The 21644-nt window shown below is 40.4% G+C and overlaps 1 protein-coding gene and 2 long non-coding RNA genes across 6 annotated transcripts in view; 2 read left to right on the top strand and 1 right to left on the bottom strand.

Moving 5' to 3' along the window:
• LOC139363420 (uncharacterized) overlaps window positions 1–2519 on the top strand; it is a 72322-nt gene extending 69803 nt beyond the window's left edge. Inside the window, exon 3 of the long non-coding RNA XR_011623789.1 lies at window positions 2390–2519. This is a non-coding gene — a long non-coding RNA (uncharacterized lncRNA). The remainder of the gene's footprint in view (window positions 1–2389) is intronic.
• The window catches only part of LOC105474581 (solute carrier family 26 member 8), an 81294-nt gene that overhangs the window by 46753 nt on the left and 12897 nt on the right, over window positions 1–21644 (bottom strand). For all 4 annotated transcript variants that reach the window (XM_071097148.1, XM_071097149.1, XM_071097151.1 and 1 more), the window contains exons 3-7: window positions 21439–21578; window positions 8571–8687; window positions 5996–6177; window positions 2482–2646; window positions 1637–1786 (exon numbers count right to left, since the gene is read on the bottom strand). In XM_071097148.1, the coding sequence (XP_070953249.1) occupies window positions 1637–1786; window positions 2482–2646; window positions 5996–6177; window positions 8571–8687; window positions 21439–21578 (754 nt within the window). The remainder of the gene's footprint in view (window positions 1–1636; window positions 1787–2481; window positions 2647–5995; window positions 6178–8570; window positions 8688–21438; window positions 21579–21644) is intronic.
• On the top strand, window positions 8652–21495 carry LOC139363419 (uncharacterized). Its single transcript, XR_011623788.1, has 3 exons — window positions 8652–10180; window positions 20241–20335; window positions 21358–21495. It is a non-coding gene; the product is annotated as an uncharacterized lncRNA (long non-coding RNA).

Genomic DNA, 21644 nt, shown 5'->3' with positions numbered 1-21644 from the left:
CTCCTGGGTTCATGCCATTCTCCTGCCTCAGCCTCCCGACTAACTGGGATTACAGGCACATGCCACCTCAACTGGCTAATTTTGTATTTTTAGTAGAGACAGGGTTTCTCCATGTTGGTCAGGCTGGTCTCGAACTCCCGACCTCAGGTTATGCGCCTGCCTTGGCCTCCTAAAGTGCTGGGATTACAGGCGTGAGCCACCGCACCCAGCCTCTGCTCTGTGGTTCTTGAGCCAAACCTGTACTGTTGGATACATGTCCATTTTTGAGGCCATTTCTTTCTGAAGGCTGGGGTTCGGGTATGGGTTCTTATTGAACAAGATGTTCAGATCTTCCAGTTGTTTCTCCGTGAACATCGTATCTTTCCTTTGTGAATGCATCTGGTTCTAGCCATAGGAAAGGGCTGTTCATTTCCTCCTTGGTTCTTTGGCCCTTTGTCTGTTATCGTTTAAACATGAGATTGCTTGTGCCTCAATTCTTGGATTTCATTTTATTTTAATTTTTTTAGGAAGGTCCTCTGAGTCTGACATCTTCTAATCTAGATGTGCTCCTATGTTCAAGTCCAGGGATGAGCTGCCTCAATTTCCTTATTGTAGCATAGTGAGAAGGAATGGAGGTTGAATAACAGTATGATTTCAACTACATTAAAATAAAAATAAAACATTTATGTAGAAAAAGATGGAAATTCACCAACATTGAGGCTAGGCCTGTCATATGTTTGTCTGAGAGAAGAAAGGAGTGAATAACTGAAAATACTAAAATATCATTAGTAGTTGACTTTGGACGGTGCAACTATAGGAATTTCTTTTCCTCTACCACTTTTTTAAACTTCCTTATGTTTTTCAAACTTAGAATGAGCCTGTATTTCTTTCACAAGGGGAAAAAAACCTTATCTTTGAAATATTATGAGAATGAGGCAATAGATAAAAGTACTTGGAAATAAGCATTTTGTGAGGCAGATCTATTGTGCTATTGTGACTATAGTTAATAATGTGTACTTGGAATTGCTAAGAGAGTAGATCTTAAATGCTCTCACAACAAAAATAATAACCGCTGCTAGGGGTGCAAGGTGAAAAAAATTAAAAATGATAATTAGGCCAGGCGTGGTGGCTCACACCTGTAATCCCAGCACTTTGGGAGGCCGAGGCGGGTGGATTACCTGAGGTCAGGAGTTTGAGACCGGCCTGGTCAACATGGTGAAACCCTATCTCTACTAAAAAAATACAAAAATTAGCTTGCCATTGTGGCACACACCTGTAATTCCAGCTACTCAGGAGTGAGGCAAGAGAATTGCTTGAACCTGGGAGGCAGAGGTTGCAGTGAGCCAAGATTGCACCACTGCACTCCATTCTGGGCAACAGAGCAAGACTCTGTCAAAAAAAAAAAAAAAAAAAAAACTTGATTTAACTTTTCATAATGTGTATCTACATCAAAATATCACATCATAAACTATAGATTCAATTTTTATTTGTCAACTATAGTATCAAAATATTTTAGAAAAAGAAAATAAGCATGTTTTCACAAATATAAGCATATATCGAAAACTAAATGTATTCAGCTTTTACACAATTCAACTCAACTTTTTAAAAAATATTAAAATTATGTAAACTATGAATTTGGGACGTCAAAAACACCTACCAGAAATAATTCCATGGGAAACTCAATGGGATACTGATTGAAAGAAATTCTGATACATTTGTTGATTCGCAGAGCAACAACAACTGTTAGAAATAGTAGAATGCTGGTGGAATTAGCTTTTGGGAGAGCTACACAGTAATTAATTATGTCCTGAAAGAAAATAAAATTACAGAGGCTTAGAAAGGGATATAGTAATTGCCTAAGTCTAGAAATGGACACTGTAGATTAACTCAAAAAGAAGTCCCCAAGTAGAGTTTCTGGATACAAAGATCTCTATGGGCATTACTAGAATAGTGAGGGCAAGCATGGTGGGGGTGACCATTTATGTAAAAAGAGGGACAGTAATGTTCAATAAGGACAAGGAGAGAATACACTGTATGTTTTAGTATAATGAACAGGCCCTAGAAGTTCTGTTTATAAGCCAATAGTTCTTAGTTTTCCCAAATAATATACTGTAGCTTAGCTCCTACCCTATTCTTACATGCAGGAACTACTTAGTATTGTATATCCTTCAGATGTTTTAGGAGACATGTCTGTTATAAGGTAGGTAATGAAAAGAACTGTGATATATACAATATCTTAAAGGTCAAATTTTAATGTATATCATGATAGTTTAAAAGGCTGACTGAAATGGTTAGTCAACTGAAAGCATGGTCTGGCATCTGCAATTAATCAAGACCCTAATTCTCCAATAAAGGAAAATATTTCTAGTACCCTCTTGACTAAGCTGCTATTGGCTGTGTCTCCTTTCAGAATGGGCAGGAGTCTCCCCACTGAGGTCCACCTCTCTTTGGAGGCAAGAGGAGTGGCATTTGTAACTCTCGATAAGAGTTGAAATTACTCACATAGAAGAAGGAGATGGGACCGGCATGGAAACTAATCATAATCCCGAAGATGCAAGTCAGCTGGGACAGCATGATATGCAGTGCCACAGCAGCCAGGTAAGCACTCATTGCAGACTCCGGAAGGTAAGTGGCAATGAAGCCCAAACCCAATACGCCCATTATTAGCTGCAGAGAAGAGAAAACCAGAGTGGGGCAGAATGTCTTCAATCCAGCAATGGCACCAATGGCGCTCTCCAGGAAAAGAAGAGTTTCCAATAGAAAAGTTAAGATAGGCCCCTTTGGTAACTCTTATAACTCTCTTTCCCTAATGAACAGAAGTTGATAACATGGGTCCTTGTATGTTGATCAGAGCCTCCTGACAAGTGCTAGCCCACACTAGTACTTCCTTTCCTCCTTTGTGAGCAGTCAGCTCACTTAAGTTCTTGCCCTGGAATCTACTGCTCTCTAGGTTGACTTGGGGAAAACAGGGACAAGGTGATCAGAACAAACCTTTGCCTATTTATTCATTTATGAGACAGGATCTCACTCTATTGCTCAGGCTGGAGTGCAATCATAGCTCACTCTAACCTCAAACTCCTGGGCACAAGGGATCCTCTGCTTCAGCTTCCCAAGTAGCTGGGACTACAGACGCACACAGCACTGAGCTAAGTTTTTTTTTTTTTTTTTTTCGTAGAGGTGGGGAGTCTTGCTATGTTACCTAGGCTGGTGTCGAACTCCTGACCTCAAGTGATTCTCCTGTTTTGGCCTCCCAAAACCCTGGAATTACAGGCATGAAAGCACTGTGCCTGGCCTGCCCTTGCCTTTTTAAACCTCTTTCTTTAGAAGCTTTGATAGCCCTTTTCAGGAGATGTTAACATTCCTCTGAGGAATGTAGCTTTTCACAAAGGAGAAGATAATTCCAAAACAGTGGGATCAAGCTCAAACTTCTTGGCCTTTGACTCTTATCTTTACTGAGAATGATTAAATTGAATTTATTTGTTTTCAGGATTATGCATATCCTGAAGAAAAATAAAAAAAGGTATTTTACATGTCAATATACATATATATAATTTATATTATAGCCAGGCGTGGTGGCTCATGCCTGTAATCCCAGCACTTTGGGAGGCTGAAGCAGGTGGATCACAAGGTCAGGAAATCGAGACCATCCTGGCCAACATGGTGAAACACCGTCTCTACTAAAAATACAAAAATTGGCTGGGCGCGGTGGTGTGCGCCTGTAGTCCCAGCTGTTGGGGATGCTGAGGCAGATGTGAGCCACCATGCCCAGCCCTCTTCCTTTTTTAGATGAAAAAAGCTGAGGCTTGAAGGAGGAGAGAAAGCATGTATGAGGCCGCTTGACAATTAAAAGGCTGCTTGTGTATTTTGTCTTATCCCACAAGATTAAACTTTTTTTTTTTTTTTTTTTTTTTTGAGACGGAGTCTCGCTCTGTCACCCAGGCTGGAGTGTGGTGGCCGGATCTCAGCTCACTGCAAGCTCTGCCTCCCGGGTTCACGCCATTCTCCTGCCTCAGCCTCCCGAGTAGCTGGGACTATAGGCGCCCGCCACCTCGCCCGGCTAGTTTTTTGTATTTTTTTAGTAGAGACGGGGTTTCACCGTGTTAGCCAGGATGGTCTCGATCTCCTGACCTCGTGATCCGCCCGTCTCGGCCTCCCAAAGTGCTGGGATTACAGGCGTGAGCCACCGCGCCCGGCCAAGATTAAACTTTTTAACCACAGGAAACTATATATTGTTTTTTAAATTTTTGGCCTGTTAAAGTACCAAATTCATTTCTCTGTGCCAACTAAGTATAACTTATTGATGCTTACTATGTGACAGGCTCTAGGCTAAATACTTTGCATGCGTTTTTTTCACTTAATCCTCCTAAGAACCCTGCAAAACAAATATTATTCCTGCTTTACACATGAGGAAACTGAGGCCCACCAAGGTAAAATAATTTACCAAAGTTCACACAGCTCATAGTGTCAGGGCTGGAGTCTGCCCACGTTGATAGCCTGCCTTTGTAGGTACCCAATGAATCTTTACCTAATGAAAGACAGTCCCAGGGGAGATCAGTGAAAATCAACTAGAGAGTGGGTTAGTTGAGAAAAAAGAGAAATAAGCCTGGAAGATGTAACTTGAGTTCAGTGGATGAACTTTTGGTGATAGACTCTCAGAGGAAATTAAAGACAGTGTCAAAATAAGTTTTGAGATTTTAATGAGTCATTCATATTATTGTCCTTTAGCTGTGGTCCTTGTCAATGCAGAAAAAGGATTCCAGATCTGACTCTAAAGCTTACTAACCCAAAGATAATGTGTGAGCCTGTGAGGCTATTATTATTATTATTATTATTATTATTTTGGAGACAGGGTCTCACTGTGTCACCTAGGCTGGAGTGCAGTGGTATGATCACAGCTTACTGCAGCCTCAACCTCCTGGGCTCAAGTGATCCTCCCACCTCAACCTCCTGAGTAACTAGGACTACAGGCATATGCTACCATGCCCAGCTAGATGAGGCTATTCTTGTTGATAGAATATAAAGCAATTTTTGGCCAGGTACAGTGGCTCATGCCTGTAATCCCAACAGTTTGGGAGGCCGAGGTGGGTGGATCACCTGAGGTCAGGAGTTCAAGACCAGCCTGGCTAACATGGTGAAACCCCTTCTCTACTAAAAATACAAAAATTTGCTGGGTGTGGTGGCATGCACCTATAATCCCAGCTACTCGGGAGGCTGAGGCAGGAGAATCACTTGAACCTGGGAGGTGGAGGTTGCAGTGAGCCACCATTGTCCCATTGCACTCCAGCCTGAGCAACAAGAGCAAAACTCCATCTAAAAAAAAAAAAAAAAGAATATGAAGCAATTTTTTAAAAGGTAAGATCAGGAGTGGAACTCTGGACTAACAGTCCCCAACCCCCCGGGGCCACGGACCGGTACTGGTACTGGTTTGTGGCCTGTTAGGAACTGGGTGCTGCACAGCAGGAGGTGAGCAGCAGGCAAGCAAGCATCACTGCCTGAGCTCTCTGCCTTCTGTCAGATTAGCCACAGCATTAGATTCTCAGGGAAGCATGAACCCTATTGTGAACTGCATATGCAAGGGATCTAGGTTGCGTGCTCCTTATGAGAACCAAATGCCTGGTCATCTGAGGTGAAGCAGTTTTATCCCAAAACCACCACCCTCCCTGGCCGTGACCTGCCATTTGTGGAAAAATTGTCTTCCAGGAAACTGGTCCCTGGTTGCAAAAATGTTGGGGACCACTGCTCTGGACCATTGTCCCTTACACTCTTTGTCTTAGAGGAGAAAGGACTGAAGAGAATGTTCAATATCTCATCCTAAATCAGTGGTAGATGATTTCTGAAGAGAGAGAAGTTTATCACTAAGGAGACACCCTATTCACACAGCCTCCAATTTTTCAAAAAATCAATCACTGCAGTTCCAGGTATATCACAATGGATCACAGGAGCAGTATAAGGAAGGGGTCTGTTTATAGCCCCTTTATTCAGTTCCTTTTAAGGGATTTGAAGACTCAGATCCTACCTGAATAATCCCAGTCAGAAAAGTTGTGGTTGCCACCACACTCAAGGATTTATTATAGCCCATAAGGTAGGAGGGGGCAGAAAACTCATCCTTGAGGAACGATCCCATGACCAGGTGACCATTGTTGAATGGGCTGATTTTCAGAACATTGATCAGCAGAGCACTCACCAGGAAGAAGGAACCTATGGAAGAAGATGTTAGGCGGAAGGTGAAGTTTCAAGTCCAGGTAAACTGATATTGACAAAAGCAAGGTATAGTTGAATTCTGGCTTGTCCTTCATCTGAATAACTTTTCTCATTTGAAAGTGGCCATTGAGAAGTAAGAAAGATTGAGAAAGAGAACTGTGGCTCCACATATTGTGACCAACTCATGGAATTTAGATGGTGGTGGTGTAGGTATTTAGTCTCTTTGTATTATGGGCATGTTGAGTGGAATAGAGAAGTTGACTGAAATGGGTGTCGGCTCAGCTACTGTGTCTGCTCTTAGAGAAGGTTAAAAGTGAGATGGCAGCGAAAATACTAGAAAACAAAGCAACCGCCAGGTGTGGTGGCTCACACCTGTAATCCCAGCACTTTGGGAGGCTGAGGCAGGTGGATCACCTGAGGTCAGGAGTTTGAGACCAGCCTGACCAACATGGAGAAACCCCATCTCTACTAAAAATACAAAACGAGCTGGGCGTAGTGGCACATGCCTGTAATCCCAGCTGCTCAGGAGGCTGAGGCAGGAGAATCACTTAAACCTGGGAGGCGGAGATTGCAGTGAGCCGAGATGGCATGATTTGCCCTCCAGCCTGGGCGACAACAGCAAAACTCCATCTCAAAAAAAAAAAAAAAAAAAAAGAAAGAAAAAGAAAAAAGAAAACGAAGCAATCAGTAACAATAGGAAGAAAAATAATACTGACACTGAGGTAAATTAAACTTATTTCAAACATTATTTTGTTTAGTCCTCATATTGTCATACCACATATGAGAGCAAAGGTACACCTTAACTTTAAATTTACCCAACATAAATAAATTTCTAACAACCCTTATTATAAGTATTTGGAAATGATTGTGAGGTTCCTCAGAAACTTGGAAATATAGGAATAAAGTTGTTTTCTTGGTGTTCAAATGTAAAATCAACACATAATGGATTGAATAAAGACATGAACTATTCTTTATTTTTATTATTTTATTTTGAGATGGAATTTCACTCTTGTTGCCCAGGCTGGAGTGCAATGGCGTGATCTTGGCTCACTGCAACCTCCGCCTCCCGGGTTCAGGCAATTCTCCTGTCTCAGTCTCCCAGGTAGCGGGGATTACAGGCACCTGCCACCACGCCTAGCTAATTTTTTGTATTTTTAGTAGAGACAGGGTTTCACTATGTTAGCTAGGCTGGTCTCAAACTCCTGACCTCGTTATCCGCTTGCCTTGGCCTCCCAAAGTGCTGGGATTACAGGCGTGAGCCAACGTGCCCGGCCCAGCTATTCCTAAAAAAGGAAAAGTAGCACTTCACATCTGGAAGGATGGGATGTTAATCAGACTGAACATAAAAACATATATAAAGAATGTGTCAGCTGGGCGCGGTGGCTCACGCCTGTAATCCCAGCACTTCGGGAGGCCAAGGCGGAGGGATCACCAGGTCAGGAGACCGAGACCATCCTGGATAACATGGTGAAATCCCATCTCTACTAAAAATACAAAAAATTAACCGGGCGTGGTGGCGGGCGCCTGTAGTCCCAGCTACTCGGGAGGCTGAGGCAGGAGAATGGCGTAAACCTGGGAGGCGGAGGTTGCAGTGAGCCAAGATGGCGCCACTGCACTCCAGCCTGGGCGACAGAGCGAGACTCCGTCTCAAAAAAAAAAAAAAAAAAAAAAAAGAATGTGTCATTCAGAATGGTAAATGTTGGTGGATTGGTCAGTTCAGTGGAGAAATCTAGGAAAAGGCACATCACTGAGTAAATACTGGCAATAACCTTCTAAACTTACGGGGGAATTTTGTGATTTGATTTCTATGCAGGCTCACCTAGGTGAAGTAAATGTGCTGATTCTATGACTTTAATTAGTCTGGCCTCTGTAATAAGTTATTTCTAATTATAAATTAGTAGATGGACTTTTGACTCAGGGAAGGGAAGTACTTATCCTAGGGATGTCAGTGTTTTGATTACTGTGGTAACATTTTCTCATTGTAAATTAGTAAGCTGGCTTGCTGTGTTACAAGTCAGCCCATGGAGTTTGGTTAATATGGGTCAGATGAAAGAAATATCTGCTCTAGGAGTATTCACATAATCATTTCTGAATCTTCTGGGTTGAGGGAAGTCAGATGCCAATGTGTGGTGATTTCTCAAGGAAAGTACCTCTACCCTTTAATTTCTTTGGGAAACAACTTGCTGGCCTGTTTTCTGGTGGTGACAATAATGATACACTAGAAGTATTTATTTCTACAATCTGAACACTAACTGTATGGATAGAATGTCCACCTCCTGCTTCCTTTCTTTCTATCTTAAAGATAGTTTTATGTTGGGCTCCTTAGCAATAAATATATGATGAGGATGGAAACTTCATCCACCACATGTGTATTTCAGTGCTGAACTCACCAATGGACATTTGATGACATGATCCAAAAATTACATAAATTACTGAAGAACAGAAAGCTGCATAAGCGATGTTGAGAGGAGGAATCAGTTGCCTTGCCAGCAAACTAAGTGTCAGGCCTGAAAAACAAGATAATTTAAGAAAAAGCAGCTTGGCTTTAAAAGTCACCTTAAATAAAAGCTGTAAAGAATATTTAAAATAAAAATCATCCATGTGTATAGCTGACTGAGTGTGGTAACAGTATTTCTGAACATATAGTACTTCATTAGTACTTTTTATTATCTGCTTTGATTCCTAGCTTCTCTTCCTATTTTGCCATATGCTTTTTACACTTCAATCCAGTATCATAGGCTGAAACATCGTTCACTGCAAGGTCTTAATACTAAACTTGTGAAGCAAATACCACAGCAATAAGATACCTAATTCCAACAGCTCAAAAGCAGCCCCATCCTTATTCCTAGCTAAGCACAAGCAGGCCCTGGGAATTCTCCAGGGCTGAAGATAAAACTGGAGAGCAAGGCAAGAATCACACTTCACTGACTTGAAGTTGGTATGTGTTGGTTCTCTTCCATAGGCCAGTCACTCCAGCCTCTTCCTTCAGCTCCTTCTCTAATACTTTCTTTTCTAAGAAGCACCATGAGAATTTGGAAATTTTGAAGCAAATAGACTAACAGGCATAGTGTCATCCTTTTGATGTTTCAAGCCCCTGTTTCCTTCCCTAAGAGTCTGTCCTCAATTTACATCATACCAATATACTCATCTAAATTCAATGATGAATTTAGTGAGGTGGTTTATTGTCTTAGATAAGCAAGGCTCCTTTTTATAAGACATTTCAAACATATACAAAAATAGAGTTTAATGAATTCCATACACCCATCATCCACTTCAATGGTCAACCCATAACCAATCTATGCTCCTACTCCTCTCTCACCCTATATTACTTTGAGGCAAATCCAAGGCATTTGATTATTTAATCTGTAGATATTTTGGTATGTGTCTCTAAATGATAATACTCTTGTAATTTTAGTACAATATCATCGTTATCCACTCAGTGTTCAAATTTCCCTGATTATCTTACAAATGATTGTTGTGGTAGAGGGTCTCTAAGATGATGTACAATGATCAATTGGTATTCTTGCCCTTATATAATTTCCTCCCCATTAAGTGTGGAATAGACTTACTAATTTGTTTCTAAGGAGTAGACTATAACAAAAATGACAGGATATCACTTCTGAGGTTAGGTTGCAAGAAGACTTTTGGTTTCCATCTTGGTTGCTCTCTCATTCACTACCTGCCAGAGGTGGCTTCAAAGGTTTGTAATCTATGCAGTCAAGACAGAGTCCTAGGCTTAGAAGGACTTTGCACTTGGTTTAATGCTTTGCTGTCACTGTCTTGAAATTCTGAATAATTTCTGAACTAAGGGCCCTGTGTGTTTATTTTGTATTGGGCCCAACACATATAGTTGGTCCTGCCAGCCGCCATGCTGTGAATATGGAGAAGCCAGAATGGGGAGGAACTCAGGCCTGCCAACACCCATATGAGTGAGCCTGGAAGCAGATCCTCCAGCCTCAGTAGAACCTTGAGATAACTGCAATCTCACCTTGAACCAGAGGTATGGTGAGTTTTGGGGTGATCTTTAAAAAATTATTTGCTGTTACATGTTGTGCTTTGTTTCACAATCTGTGTGTCTAAATCAGGACCCAAATATGGTCCTTACATTGATTGATATGTCTCTTAAGTCTCTTGTAATCTATAGGATTTCTTCACCACATTTTTGTCCCCTAGGCAAGGCTCTATTGATTGCAAGAAACAGAAAATCTACTCAAATTAGCTTAAACAAAATAGGACATTTATTAAAAGGGTGCAAAGGGCAGTTAGACCTCATCAGAGACTGGAACCAAACTAAAAAGCCATCAGAATCCAAGGCTGCTACCTTCCCATTCTCTTTGTCTCCAGGGTTCACGGTATCCTGTCTTTGTTTCCAGTTTGGGACTATTATGAACACTATTGCTATGAATATTCTTGTGCATGTCTCCTGGTACACAGATTTACAAGTTACTCAAGAATATATAGCTTGAATTTCAACTTCTGGGGCATTTATTAAATAATGCCAAACTGTTTTCCAAATGGTTGTGCAATTTATACTACCACCAGTAATGTATGACAGTTCCCATTATCCACATCTATGCTAGCACATGATATGCCAGATTTTTAATTTTAGTGTGCATGGTGATAATTCATTTCAATTTCATTTTCTGCTTTATTTATTACTAATAATGTTGAGCACCCTTGTCTAGTTATTTTTATGGATTTATAGGAGTATGTATATTACAAATAAATCCTTTGTTGTATATTGTTTTGCAGGTATCTCCCATTCTGTGATTTGCTTTTCAATCTTTTTTTTTTTTGATATGGCATCTTGCTCTGTCTCCCAGGCTGGAGTACAGTGGTGATTGATCTTGGCTTGCTGCAACCTCCACCTCCTTGTTTGAGTGATTCTCCCACCTCAGCCTCCTGAGTAGCTGGGACTATAGGCGCGCGCCACCACGCCCGGCTAATTTTTGTATTTTTAGTAGAGACGGGGCTTCGCCATGTTGGCCAGGCTGGTCTCAAACTCCTTACCTCAAATGATTCACCCACCTCAGCCTCCCAAAGTGCTGGGATTACAGGCATGAACCACCGTGCCTAGCTGCTCTTCAAACTTCACAGTGGCTTTGAATAGATAGAATTCTTAAATTGTACTTACTTCAGATTGATCAGTCTTTTCCCTTGGGCTTTTCCTTTTGCTTTTGGTGTCTTATTTAAGAAACCTTTTTCTACCTCAGGATCATAAAGATATTCTCTTATGTTATTCCAAAATGTCCTTTTTGCTTTAACTTTTACATTTAGGTCTTTAATCAACCAGGAATAGATTTTTGTGTATGGTGTAAGGTAAAGGCCTGAAATGTTTTTTTCTGTATAGAGACCCAAGTGTTTTACATCATTTGTCACTAAAGGCCTGTCTCTGTAGTGACATATCTGATACACAGTGTGTGTGATTCATATATGTGTGACTCTTTTTCCTGTTTCATTGGCTTAATTGTTTATCTTTGCAATATTGTACTGTCTTAATTGCTCTAATTACTTTAGTAATAGTTTTGGTAATTAATTTAGTAATCTCCATTTTTATTGTGAAATATAACATGCATATAGAAAATGCATTAAAATAGATTAATAGATGTCAAGCTTACTTAATATTTATAAAACAAACACCCACGTAACTACCACCCAGGTCTGATTACAACACCACCTCTCCCCACAGAAGGATTCATTATTTTGGCATTTATGATAACAATTTCTTTGCTTTTCTTTATCAGTAGTGTACATATCCCTATATAATATAGTTTAATTTGCTCCCATTTTGAACTTTATATTAAGAGTTATACTGAACACAATTTTATTTCTGCTTTTTTTTTTTTTGAGACAGAGTCTCGCTCTTTTGCCCAGGCTAGAGTGCAGTGGTGTAATCACAGCTCCCTACAGCTTCAACCTCCCAGCCTCAGGGAATTCTCCCACCTCAGTCTCTCAAGTAGCTGGGACTACAGGTATGCACCACCATGCCCAACCAAATTTTTTGTATTTTTCATAGAGACAGGGTGTCGCTATGTTGCCAGGCTGGTCTTGAACTCCTGGGCTCAAGCAGTCCACCTGCCTCAGTCTGCCAAAGTGCTAGGATTATAGGCATGAGCCACTGCGCGTAAGCATAATTGATTTTTATATGCTGATTTAGTATCCAGCAATATTCATAAAATCTTATTATTTTCTTTGTTTTTCTTTTATTTTTTATGCCTTCTTAAAATCTTTTTTTGCTTTTAAAAATCATATTAATTTTCTTTATACTGTTTTGAATTCTTTGCATAAAAAATCATCTGTGAATAATGAAGCTTTATTCCTTTATAATTCTTATACTTTGTGTTTCTTTTTCTTGCTTTAATATACTGTGTATGCACTCCATCATAATTTTGAATAGCCCCTATTTACTTTTTTTTTTTTTTGTGGACAGTGTCTTGCTCTGTCACCCAGGCTGGAGTGCAGTGCTATGACCTTGGCTCACTGCAGCCTCAACCTCCCAGACTCAAGTGATCCTTCCACCTCAGCCTCCCAAAGTAGCTGGGACTACATGCGCTTGCACCACCACACCTAGTTAAAAATTTTTTTTTTCAAATGTGTTTATTTATTTTAGTAGAGATGGGGTTTCACCATGTTGCCCAGGCTGGTCTTGAACTCCTGAGCTCAAGAGATCTGCCTGCCTTGGCCTCCCAAAGTGCTGGGATTACAGGCATGACCCACCATGCCTGGCCCCCATTTACTCTTGAAAAGCAATGTGTAGCATGAAGAGAAAATCTTTTGAAATTTATGGTTTTAAATAACTAACCAATGCTGGGAAGGTAAGAGAATTACTAGGTTAGCAATCTGAGAATTAAGTCATCTAGCCTCATTTAAACTTAGGCCATAGTGAAACAGAAGGAATTAAAATTTCCAAACTTCCCAACATCTTAAAATTTTCAAAAATTTTAAACTAATTTTAGAATTACAGAAAACTTACAAAAATAATGCAGTTTCCACATATCCCTTCCACAGTTTCTCCTAAAGTTAACATTTCATATAGTCATAGTATATTGATCAGAACTAGGAAATTAACATTAGAAATTAAAAACTTTATTTGAATCTCATCAGTATTTTCTCTAATGTCTTTCATTTTGTTCTAGGATTCTATCTAGAGTCTCACATTTCATTTAGTTGTTATTTCCCCTTATTCCTGCAATCTATAAAAGTTCCTTAATTTTTACCTGTCTTTCATGACTTTGACACTTTAAAAGAGTATTAATAGATCAGTTATTTTGTCAAATACTCCTCAATTTTGGTTTGTCTTATATTTCCTCATGATTGTACTAAGGTTATACACTTTTGGCAAGAATACTACAGAAATGATGTTGTATTTTTCTTATTACATCATATCACGGGATTCATAATATTCATATATTTTACTACTGGTGATGCTCACATTGATCACTTAGTTAAGCTATTTTCTCCTCGGTCTTCTATTGTAAAGTAGTGGGGTAGTTAATAAATATCTCAAGGGAGATACTTTGAAAATATGCAAATACTGTTTCTTAGTTTTGCAAACTTTCACCCACTAGTTTTAGCATCCACTGGGTAGATCTTATGTACAATTATTACTGTAGTATTTTCATAAAGGTGATTTTCTGTTTTCTTCTTTAATTCTACATTTGTACATTGGAATTCTACTATGAGGAAGATCCAGCACCTTTTTAATAAGGTCTTCATCATATAGTATTTTTGTTTCATTTGAATAAAATTATTGTCATTAGGTATTCAAATGTAAGTACAATTTTTGAATTATTCACACTGCAAATTATCTTATTCACATAAATTAAACTAATATTCAATCCGTTAATCAAGTATTAAGAGCTGGTTGGTAGCCAGGCGCAGTGGCTCATGCCTGTAATCCCAGCACTTTGGGAGGCCGAGGCGGGCGGATCACAAGGTCAGGAGATCGAGGCCATCCTGGAGAACACGGTGAAACCCCGTCTCTACTAAAAATACAAAAAAATTAGCCGGGCGTGGTGGCGGGTGCCTATAGTCCCAGCTACTCAGGAGGCTGAGGCAGGAGAATGGCGTGAACCCGGGAGGCGGCGGAGCTTGCAGTGAGCAGAGATCGTGCCACTGCACTCCAGCCTGGGCAACAGAGCAAGACTCCGTCTCAAAAAAAAAAAAAAAAAAAAAAAAAAAAAAAGAGCTGGTTGGATTCATTCATTCACATAGCTATGTAATCTTTTTTTTTTTTTTCTGATGGAGTCTCACTCTGTTGCCCAGGCTGGAATGCAGTGGTGTGATCTCAGTTTACTGCAGCATCTGCCTCCCAGGTTTAAGCAATTCTCCTGGCTTAGCCTCCTGAGTAGCTGGGATTACAGGCACATACTACTACACCTGGCTACTTTTTGTATTTTTAGTAGAGACAGGGTTTTGCCATATTGGCCAGGCTGGTCTCAAACTCCTAACCTCAAGTGATTCACCTTCCTCAGCCTCCCAAAGTGCTGGGATTACAGGTGTGAGCTACCATAACCAGCTATGTAATCATTTTTATTCAACAAATATCTTTTGAATACCTACTATGTGCTAGGTGTTGTGGTGGATGCTAGATATTACTCTTATGTCATTCTTATTTTGATACAAGATTATACTGATGGCTTGCTAATTTAGCAATGGGATATCCTCCAACTTTGGTCTTTATTTAAATATAAGTAGAAACTGATAGGGGGCTCATAGTTAAAGCATCAGTTCCAAGAGTTAGCTGTCTCATTGCAGCACCATAGGAATATGCTAGAAATTTTTTTCATAGAAGTAAAATGACTATATTAATACAAATGGGCCATTTTGGTTGTAGCTGCCACATGAAAATTTCTTTTTGCAGGAATGCAACTAGTACATATGGTAACTTAGTGTGAATATTCTCTTATTCTGAGAATGCAAGGCTGGTTCAATATTCAAAAAATCAGTTAATGTAACCTGCCATATTAAACATCTAAAGAGAAAAACCACATGGTCATATCAATAGATTAAAAAAAAAACCATTTCACAAAATACAACATTCATTTATGATAAATTTCTCAGCAAACTGGAGTAGATGAAAACTTCCCTAACCTAATAAAGGGCATCAACAAAAATCCTACAGCTGACATCATACTTAGTGGTAAAAGACTGAGTGCTGGCCGGGTGTGGTGGCTCAAGCCTGTAATCCCAGCACTTTGGGAGGCCGGGACGGGCGGATCACGAGGTCAGGAGATCGAGACCATCCTGGCTAACATGGTGAAACCCTGTCTCTACTAAAAAATACAAAAAAAAAAAAAACTAGCCGGGCGAGGTGGTGGGCACCTGTAGTCCCAGCTACTCGGGAGGCTGAGGCAGGAGAATGGCGTGAACCCGGGAGGCGGAGCTTGCAGTGAGCCAAGATCGCGCCACTGCACTCCAGCCTGGGCGACAGAGTGAGACTCCATCTCAAAAAAAAAAAAAAAAAAAGAAAAAAGACTGAATGCTTTCCCCTGTGTTCAGGAACAAGGGAAGAATGTCTATTCTCACTATCCTTATTCAACATAGTATGGGAAGTCTTAGCCAGTACAACAAGCAATAAAAAGTTATAAAGGCCATTCATATTAAAAAGAAATAGGCCGGGCGCGGTGGCTCAAGCCTGTAATCCCAGCACTTTGGGAGGCCGAGATGGGCAGATCACGAGGTCAGGAGATCGAGACCATCCTGGCTAACACGGTGAAACCCCATCTCTACTAAGAAATACAAAAAATAGCCGGGCGAGGTGGCAGCGCCTGTAGTCCCAGCTACTCGGGAGGCTGAGGCCGGAGAATGGCGTGAACCCGGGAGGCGGAGCTTGCAGTGAGCTGAGATCCGGCCACTGCACTCCAGCCTGGGTGACAGAGCGAGACTCCGTCTCAAAAAAAAAAAAAAAAAAAAAAAAAAAAAGGAATAAACATAACTGTCCCTATTAACAGATGACATGATTGTCAATGTAGTTAATTCCAGGGAATCTACAAAAAATTCTTAGAACTAATAAAGAAGTTTCAGGATACAAGAAAAACACACAAATATCAATTGTATTTTTATATGCAAACAATGAATAACTGGAGACTGAACCATCATTTAAACCCCCAAAATGAAATTCTTTGGCACAAATCTAACAAAACTGTAGGATCTGTATGCTGAAAGCTACAAAAGGCTGATGAAAGAAATCAAGGGACCTAAACAAATGGAGAGACACCATAATCGTGGATTGGAAGACAACATAATAAAGATGCCAGTTCTCCCTGAAATAATCTGTAGATTTAATGGAATAGCTATCAAAATCTAAACAAAAACCTTTTTTGGTAAATTTAGATAAGCTGATTATAAAATGAATATGGAAGAATAGTTAAAACAATTTTGGAAAAAAAAATAGCTGGAGGAAGCATATCACCCAAACTTAAAACTCACTGTCAAGACATGGTATTGGTAAACGGATAGACACATAGATCAATAGAATAGAGTGAAGAGAATTTAGAAGGAGACTCGCACAAAAGATGCCTATTTGATCTCTAACAAAGGTGCAAAAACAATTCACTGGAGGATATTCTTTAAAAATGGTGTTGAGGCCGGGCATGGTGGCTCATGCCTGTAATCTTAGCATTTTAGTAGGCCAAGGCAGGAGGATGCTTGAGGCCAGGAGTTCCAGACTGCAGTGAGCTATGTTCACACCACTGCACTCCTGCCTGGGTGACAGAGCAAAATCCTGTCTCTAAAAACAAAACAAAAGCTCAAAAATTAACCACAAGAAAAAAATAAAACCTCAATGGAAGAATAGGCCAAGTACTTGAACAGACCCTTCAAAGAAGATATGAGGATAGCAAGTTAGGCACATGAAAAGATGTTCAACCTCATTAAGCATTAGGGAAATGCAAATTAAAACAATGATGCGATACCACTACATACTTCTTAGAATGGCTAAAATAAAAGGTACTAAAAATGAGACTATCAAAATCAAAACCTTTTGCTCTGGAAGACTGTTAAAGTATGAAAATGCAGGCTCCAGACTGGGAGAAAATATTTGCAAAACCTGAAATATTTTGCAAAAACAAAATAACTAGTATCCAGGATCTACAAAAAATGCTCAGATCTCAATAGTAAAAACAGAATTTCACTAGAACATGGGCAAAAAACGTGAAGAGCCATTTTATGAAAATAACAGATGGAAATTAGCATATGAAAAGATGTTAAATATCACTAGCCATTAAGAGAATGCAAACTAAAACCACAATGAGATATCACTACATGACTATCAGAATAGCTAAAATAAAAAATAGTGACAACATCAAATGTTGGTGAGAATACAGAGCAACTGGATCACTCATAGATTGCTAGTGGGAATGTAATATGTTAAGCCACTTTGGAAAACAGGTTGGTGAAAAAAGGCAACAGGCAACTCCTATATACTCCAGCAACTACACTCCTAAGCATTTATCCCAGATAAATGAAGACTTAACATTTATTTTAAAAACCTGCACATGAGGCCAGGCACTGTGGCTCACGCCTGTAATCCCAGCACTTTGGGAGGCCAAGGCAGGTGGTCACTTAAGGTCAGGAGTTTATGACCAGCCTGGCCAACATGGTGAAACCCTGTCTCTACTAAAATACAAAAATTAACTGGGTGTGGTGGTGTGCACCTGTAATCCCAGCTACTCAGGAGGCTGAGGCAGGAGAATTGCTTGAACCCAGGAGGCAGAGGTTGTAGTGAGCCGAGATTGTGCCACTGCACTCCAGCCTGGGTGACAGAGCGAGACTGCCTCTCAAAAACAACAACCACCACCACCACCACCAAACAAAAACACTTGCACATGAATGTTCATATCATCTATATGTGTAATACTAAAACCTGGAAGCAATCCAGATATCCTTCAGTGGGTAAGTGTTTAACTATACCACGGACTATTACTCAAAAATAAAAAGTTATGGCCAGGTGCAGTGGCCCATGCCTGTAATCCCAGCACTTTGGAAGGCCAAGGTGGGCGGATTACAAAAATTAGTCAGGCATGGTGGCAGGCGCCTGTAGTCCCAGCTACTCGGGAGGCTGAGGCAGAAGAATGGTGTGAACCTGGGAGGTGGAGCTTACAGTGAGCCAAGATAGCACCACTGCACTACAGCCTGGGTGACAGGGTGAGACTCCATCTCAAAAATAAATAAATAAATAAATTAATTAATTAATTTTAAAAAGTTATAAACAATTGATATATACAATAATCTGGATGAATCTCCACAGAATTATGAGTGAAAAAAAATCCAATACCAAAGGGTTATATGCTGTATGATTCCCTTTAGATAACTTTCTTGAAATGTTAAAATTGTAGAAGTGAAGAACATAATGATTGCTAGGGATTAAGAGGAGATAAGGACAGGAGGCAGGTAGTGGTGGCTGTAAAAAGACAACTTGGCCGGGCGTGGTGGCTCACGTCTGTAATCCCAGCACTTTGGGAGGCCGAGGCAGGCGGATCACAAGGTCAGGAGATCGAGACCATCGTGGCCAACACGGTGAAACCCCATCTCTACTAAAAAAAATTTAAAAAAAAAATTTAGTTGGGCTTGGTGACGGGTGCCTGTAGTCCCAGCTACTTGGGAGGCTGAGGCCGGAGAGTGGCGTGAACCAGGGAGGTGGAGCTTGCAGTGAGCCAAGATCGCGCCACTGCACTCTAGCCTGGGCGACAGAGGGAGACTGTCTCAAAAAAGCAAAACAAAACAAAACAAAAACAAAAGCAAAAGACAACTTGAGGGATCTTTGTGGTGGTTAAAGTGTTCTCTATCTTGACTGAAACAATGCTGATATCCTGGTTGTGAGACTGTACCATAGTTTTGCAAGATATTACCATTTGGGGAAACTGAGTAAAGGGTACATGGGTTCTACCTGTTGTTGCTTACAAACGCATGTGAATCTATAATTATCTCAAAATAGAAAGTTTAATTTTAAAAATATTGACAATATCAAGTGCTCATGAGGATGTGGAGGAAATGAAATTCTTATGCTTTGCTGGTGGGGATGTAAAATAGTAGCAAAAACCACTCTGGAAAACAGTTTGGTGGTTTCTTATAAAGTTAAACATACACGTACCTTGTGACCAGCAATCCAGCTCCAGCTTAGTAAAATAAAAACTATGTTCACACAAAACCTGTGCATGAATGTTCATAGCAACTTCATTTGTGAGAGACCAAAACTGGAAACACAATCTCTATCCACAAGTGAATGGATTAACAAAAAGCTGTGACATATCTGTATAGTAGAATATTACTAAGCAATAAAAATTAACTATTGATACACACAACAATTTGCATGAATCTCAAAGGCATAATGCATAATGAAAGAAGCCAGCCTTTGAAATTTACCTACTGTATGATTCCATTTATATGATGTGCTCAAAAAGACAGAATTATGGTGCTAAAGGACAGATCAATGGTTGCTAAGGGTTATAGATTGGCAGGGGGATGTGACTTTAAAAGCATGGCATGAGAGTTCTGGAGGTGATGGAACTGCTCTGCATCAATTGTAGTGGTGGTTACACAAATGTATATCTGTGTTTGTTTTTTTTTGTTGTTTTTTGTTTTTGAGATGGAGTCTCGCTCGGTCACCCAGGCTGGAGTGCAGCGGCACCATCTTGGCTCACTGCAACCTCCACCTCCTGGATTCAAGCAATTATCCTGCCTCAGCCTCCCAAGTAGCTGGGATTACAGGTGCACACCACCATGCCCAGCTAATTTTTGTATTTTTAGTAGAGATGGGGTTTTGCTATGTTGCCTAGGCTGGTCTCAAACTCCTGATCTCAATCAATCTGCCTGCCCAGGCCTCCCAAAGTGCTGGGATTATAGGCATAAGCCACCAGTCCCAGCCATGTATGTTAAAATCAATCTGAGTATACACCAAAAGGGAAAAAAAGCCAATTTTATTATTTGATAATTTAGAAACAAATAAGTAAGTAAAGATTTAAAAAATCATCTGTTTTCCCCAGTTAACAGTGCTGTACCAGAGTCGGATTTCAGCCACAACTTGTTTATGTTCTTGACCTCTTTTGTGCTATCCACAGCCTGCCTGATCACAAGCTTCAACCCTGCCTGCTGGGCCTCAGAAAAATAGAGAAATGGAGGTGTTTAAAGACTATCTGGGGAACTATAAACTACTGTGAGTAAAGGATTTATGAAACCCATTCTATTTTTTGAAGATGAATTTGATCTTGGGTTAACTTTCTAGCTCTGTTTCCCTGGAAACCTTATAATGGTAGAATGGCAACTGTGTTACCAGGCAGAATTGCTTATGGTAAAAACGAGCCCAAATAGTATATTCCATCTGGACCAAGAGGACTGTGAATGAAAGATATATCCAGTTGCAAGCCCTACCTTTGGGATTCTCTGAGCATAGTGACTCTTACAACTGGACTTGTCCCTTGTGGGACTCTGGGAGCAATATTTATGGAACTGTTACAAGAGTTGTTGATTCCTATTCGGGAAACGAGTTTGTAAAGCCCAGATAAGCTCCCACACCTATCTGTGTGATCTTGTTGTCTTGCATCTGAACTGCTACTTGGAAGACCAAAGAGTGGGCACTGGATTGCTTGTCACTTGCTGGAGAGATGCTGGCATGCTATGTTTCCTATCCTTTACCTTTTTCTTCTTTTTTGAGACAGGGTCTTGCTTTGTTGCCCAGGCTGGAGTGCAGTGGTGTGATCACTGCTCACTACAGCCTCGACCTCCTGGGCTCTGGTGATCCTCCCACCTCAGCCTCCAGAGTAACTAAGACTGCAAGCACAAGTCACCAGGCCCCACTAATTTTTGTATTTTTTTGTAGAGACAGAGTTTCACCATGTTAGCCAGGCTGGTCTGGAACTCCTGAGCTCAAGCAATCTGCCTGCCTTGGCCTCCCAAAGTGCTGGGATTACAGGCATGAGCCACTGTGCCCAGCCTATCCTTCCACTTTCTAGGTAAAACCAATGCCAAGTGAGATGTATTATAGTCATGAGTATGAAATAACTAGTTAAGGAAAAAAATAACAAAGAGTGGATGTTACAAGTACTCTGGAAAGCATTCAGGGGTCTAAACTAAACCAAGTCTTTTGGAACCACCCTGGAGACATTAGAAATCTGGCAGATAAGGGAACAAATGGTAATGCTGTGAATAAAATTCAATATTTTTTTTCTATTCATCTAGCACAAGTAATTGTTTACCCTGGGCATGTGGACAAGGTCTGATACATTGTCTTTGGATGAACAGGCTTCATATCTTCCTTACCTTGGGGAACTTGCACAAGGCCAACACTTATACCAGCAAGTAAGTCTCCAAGAAGCCAATCTTTTAATCGATACATACACATCCATTCTAGGAAGGGAAAGATTGTAAGCATGCATCGTAGGAACCTGTGCCATGAGCAGCTGTGTGAGAGAAGAGCAGAGACTTGGTTAGTTTCTCCAAAGAAAATGCCCACATAGCCAATAAAA

This window comes from Macaca nemestrina, chromosome 5 (assembly GCF_043159975.1).
Source record: "Macaca nemestrina isolate mMacNem1 chromosome 5, mMacNem.hap1, whole genome shotgun sequence".
In the NCBI taxonomy this organism is placed as follows: domain Eukaryota; kingdom Metazoa; phylum Chordata; class Mammalia; order Primates; family Cercopithecidae; genus Macaca; species Macaca nemestrina.
This window is presented reverse-complemented; position numbering and strand designations above follow the sequence as displayed.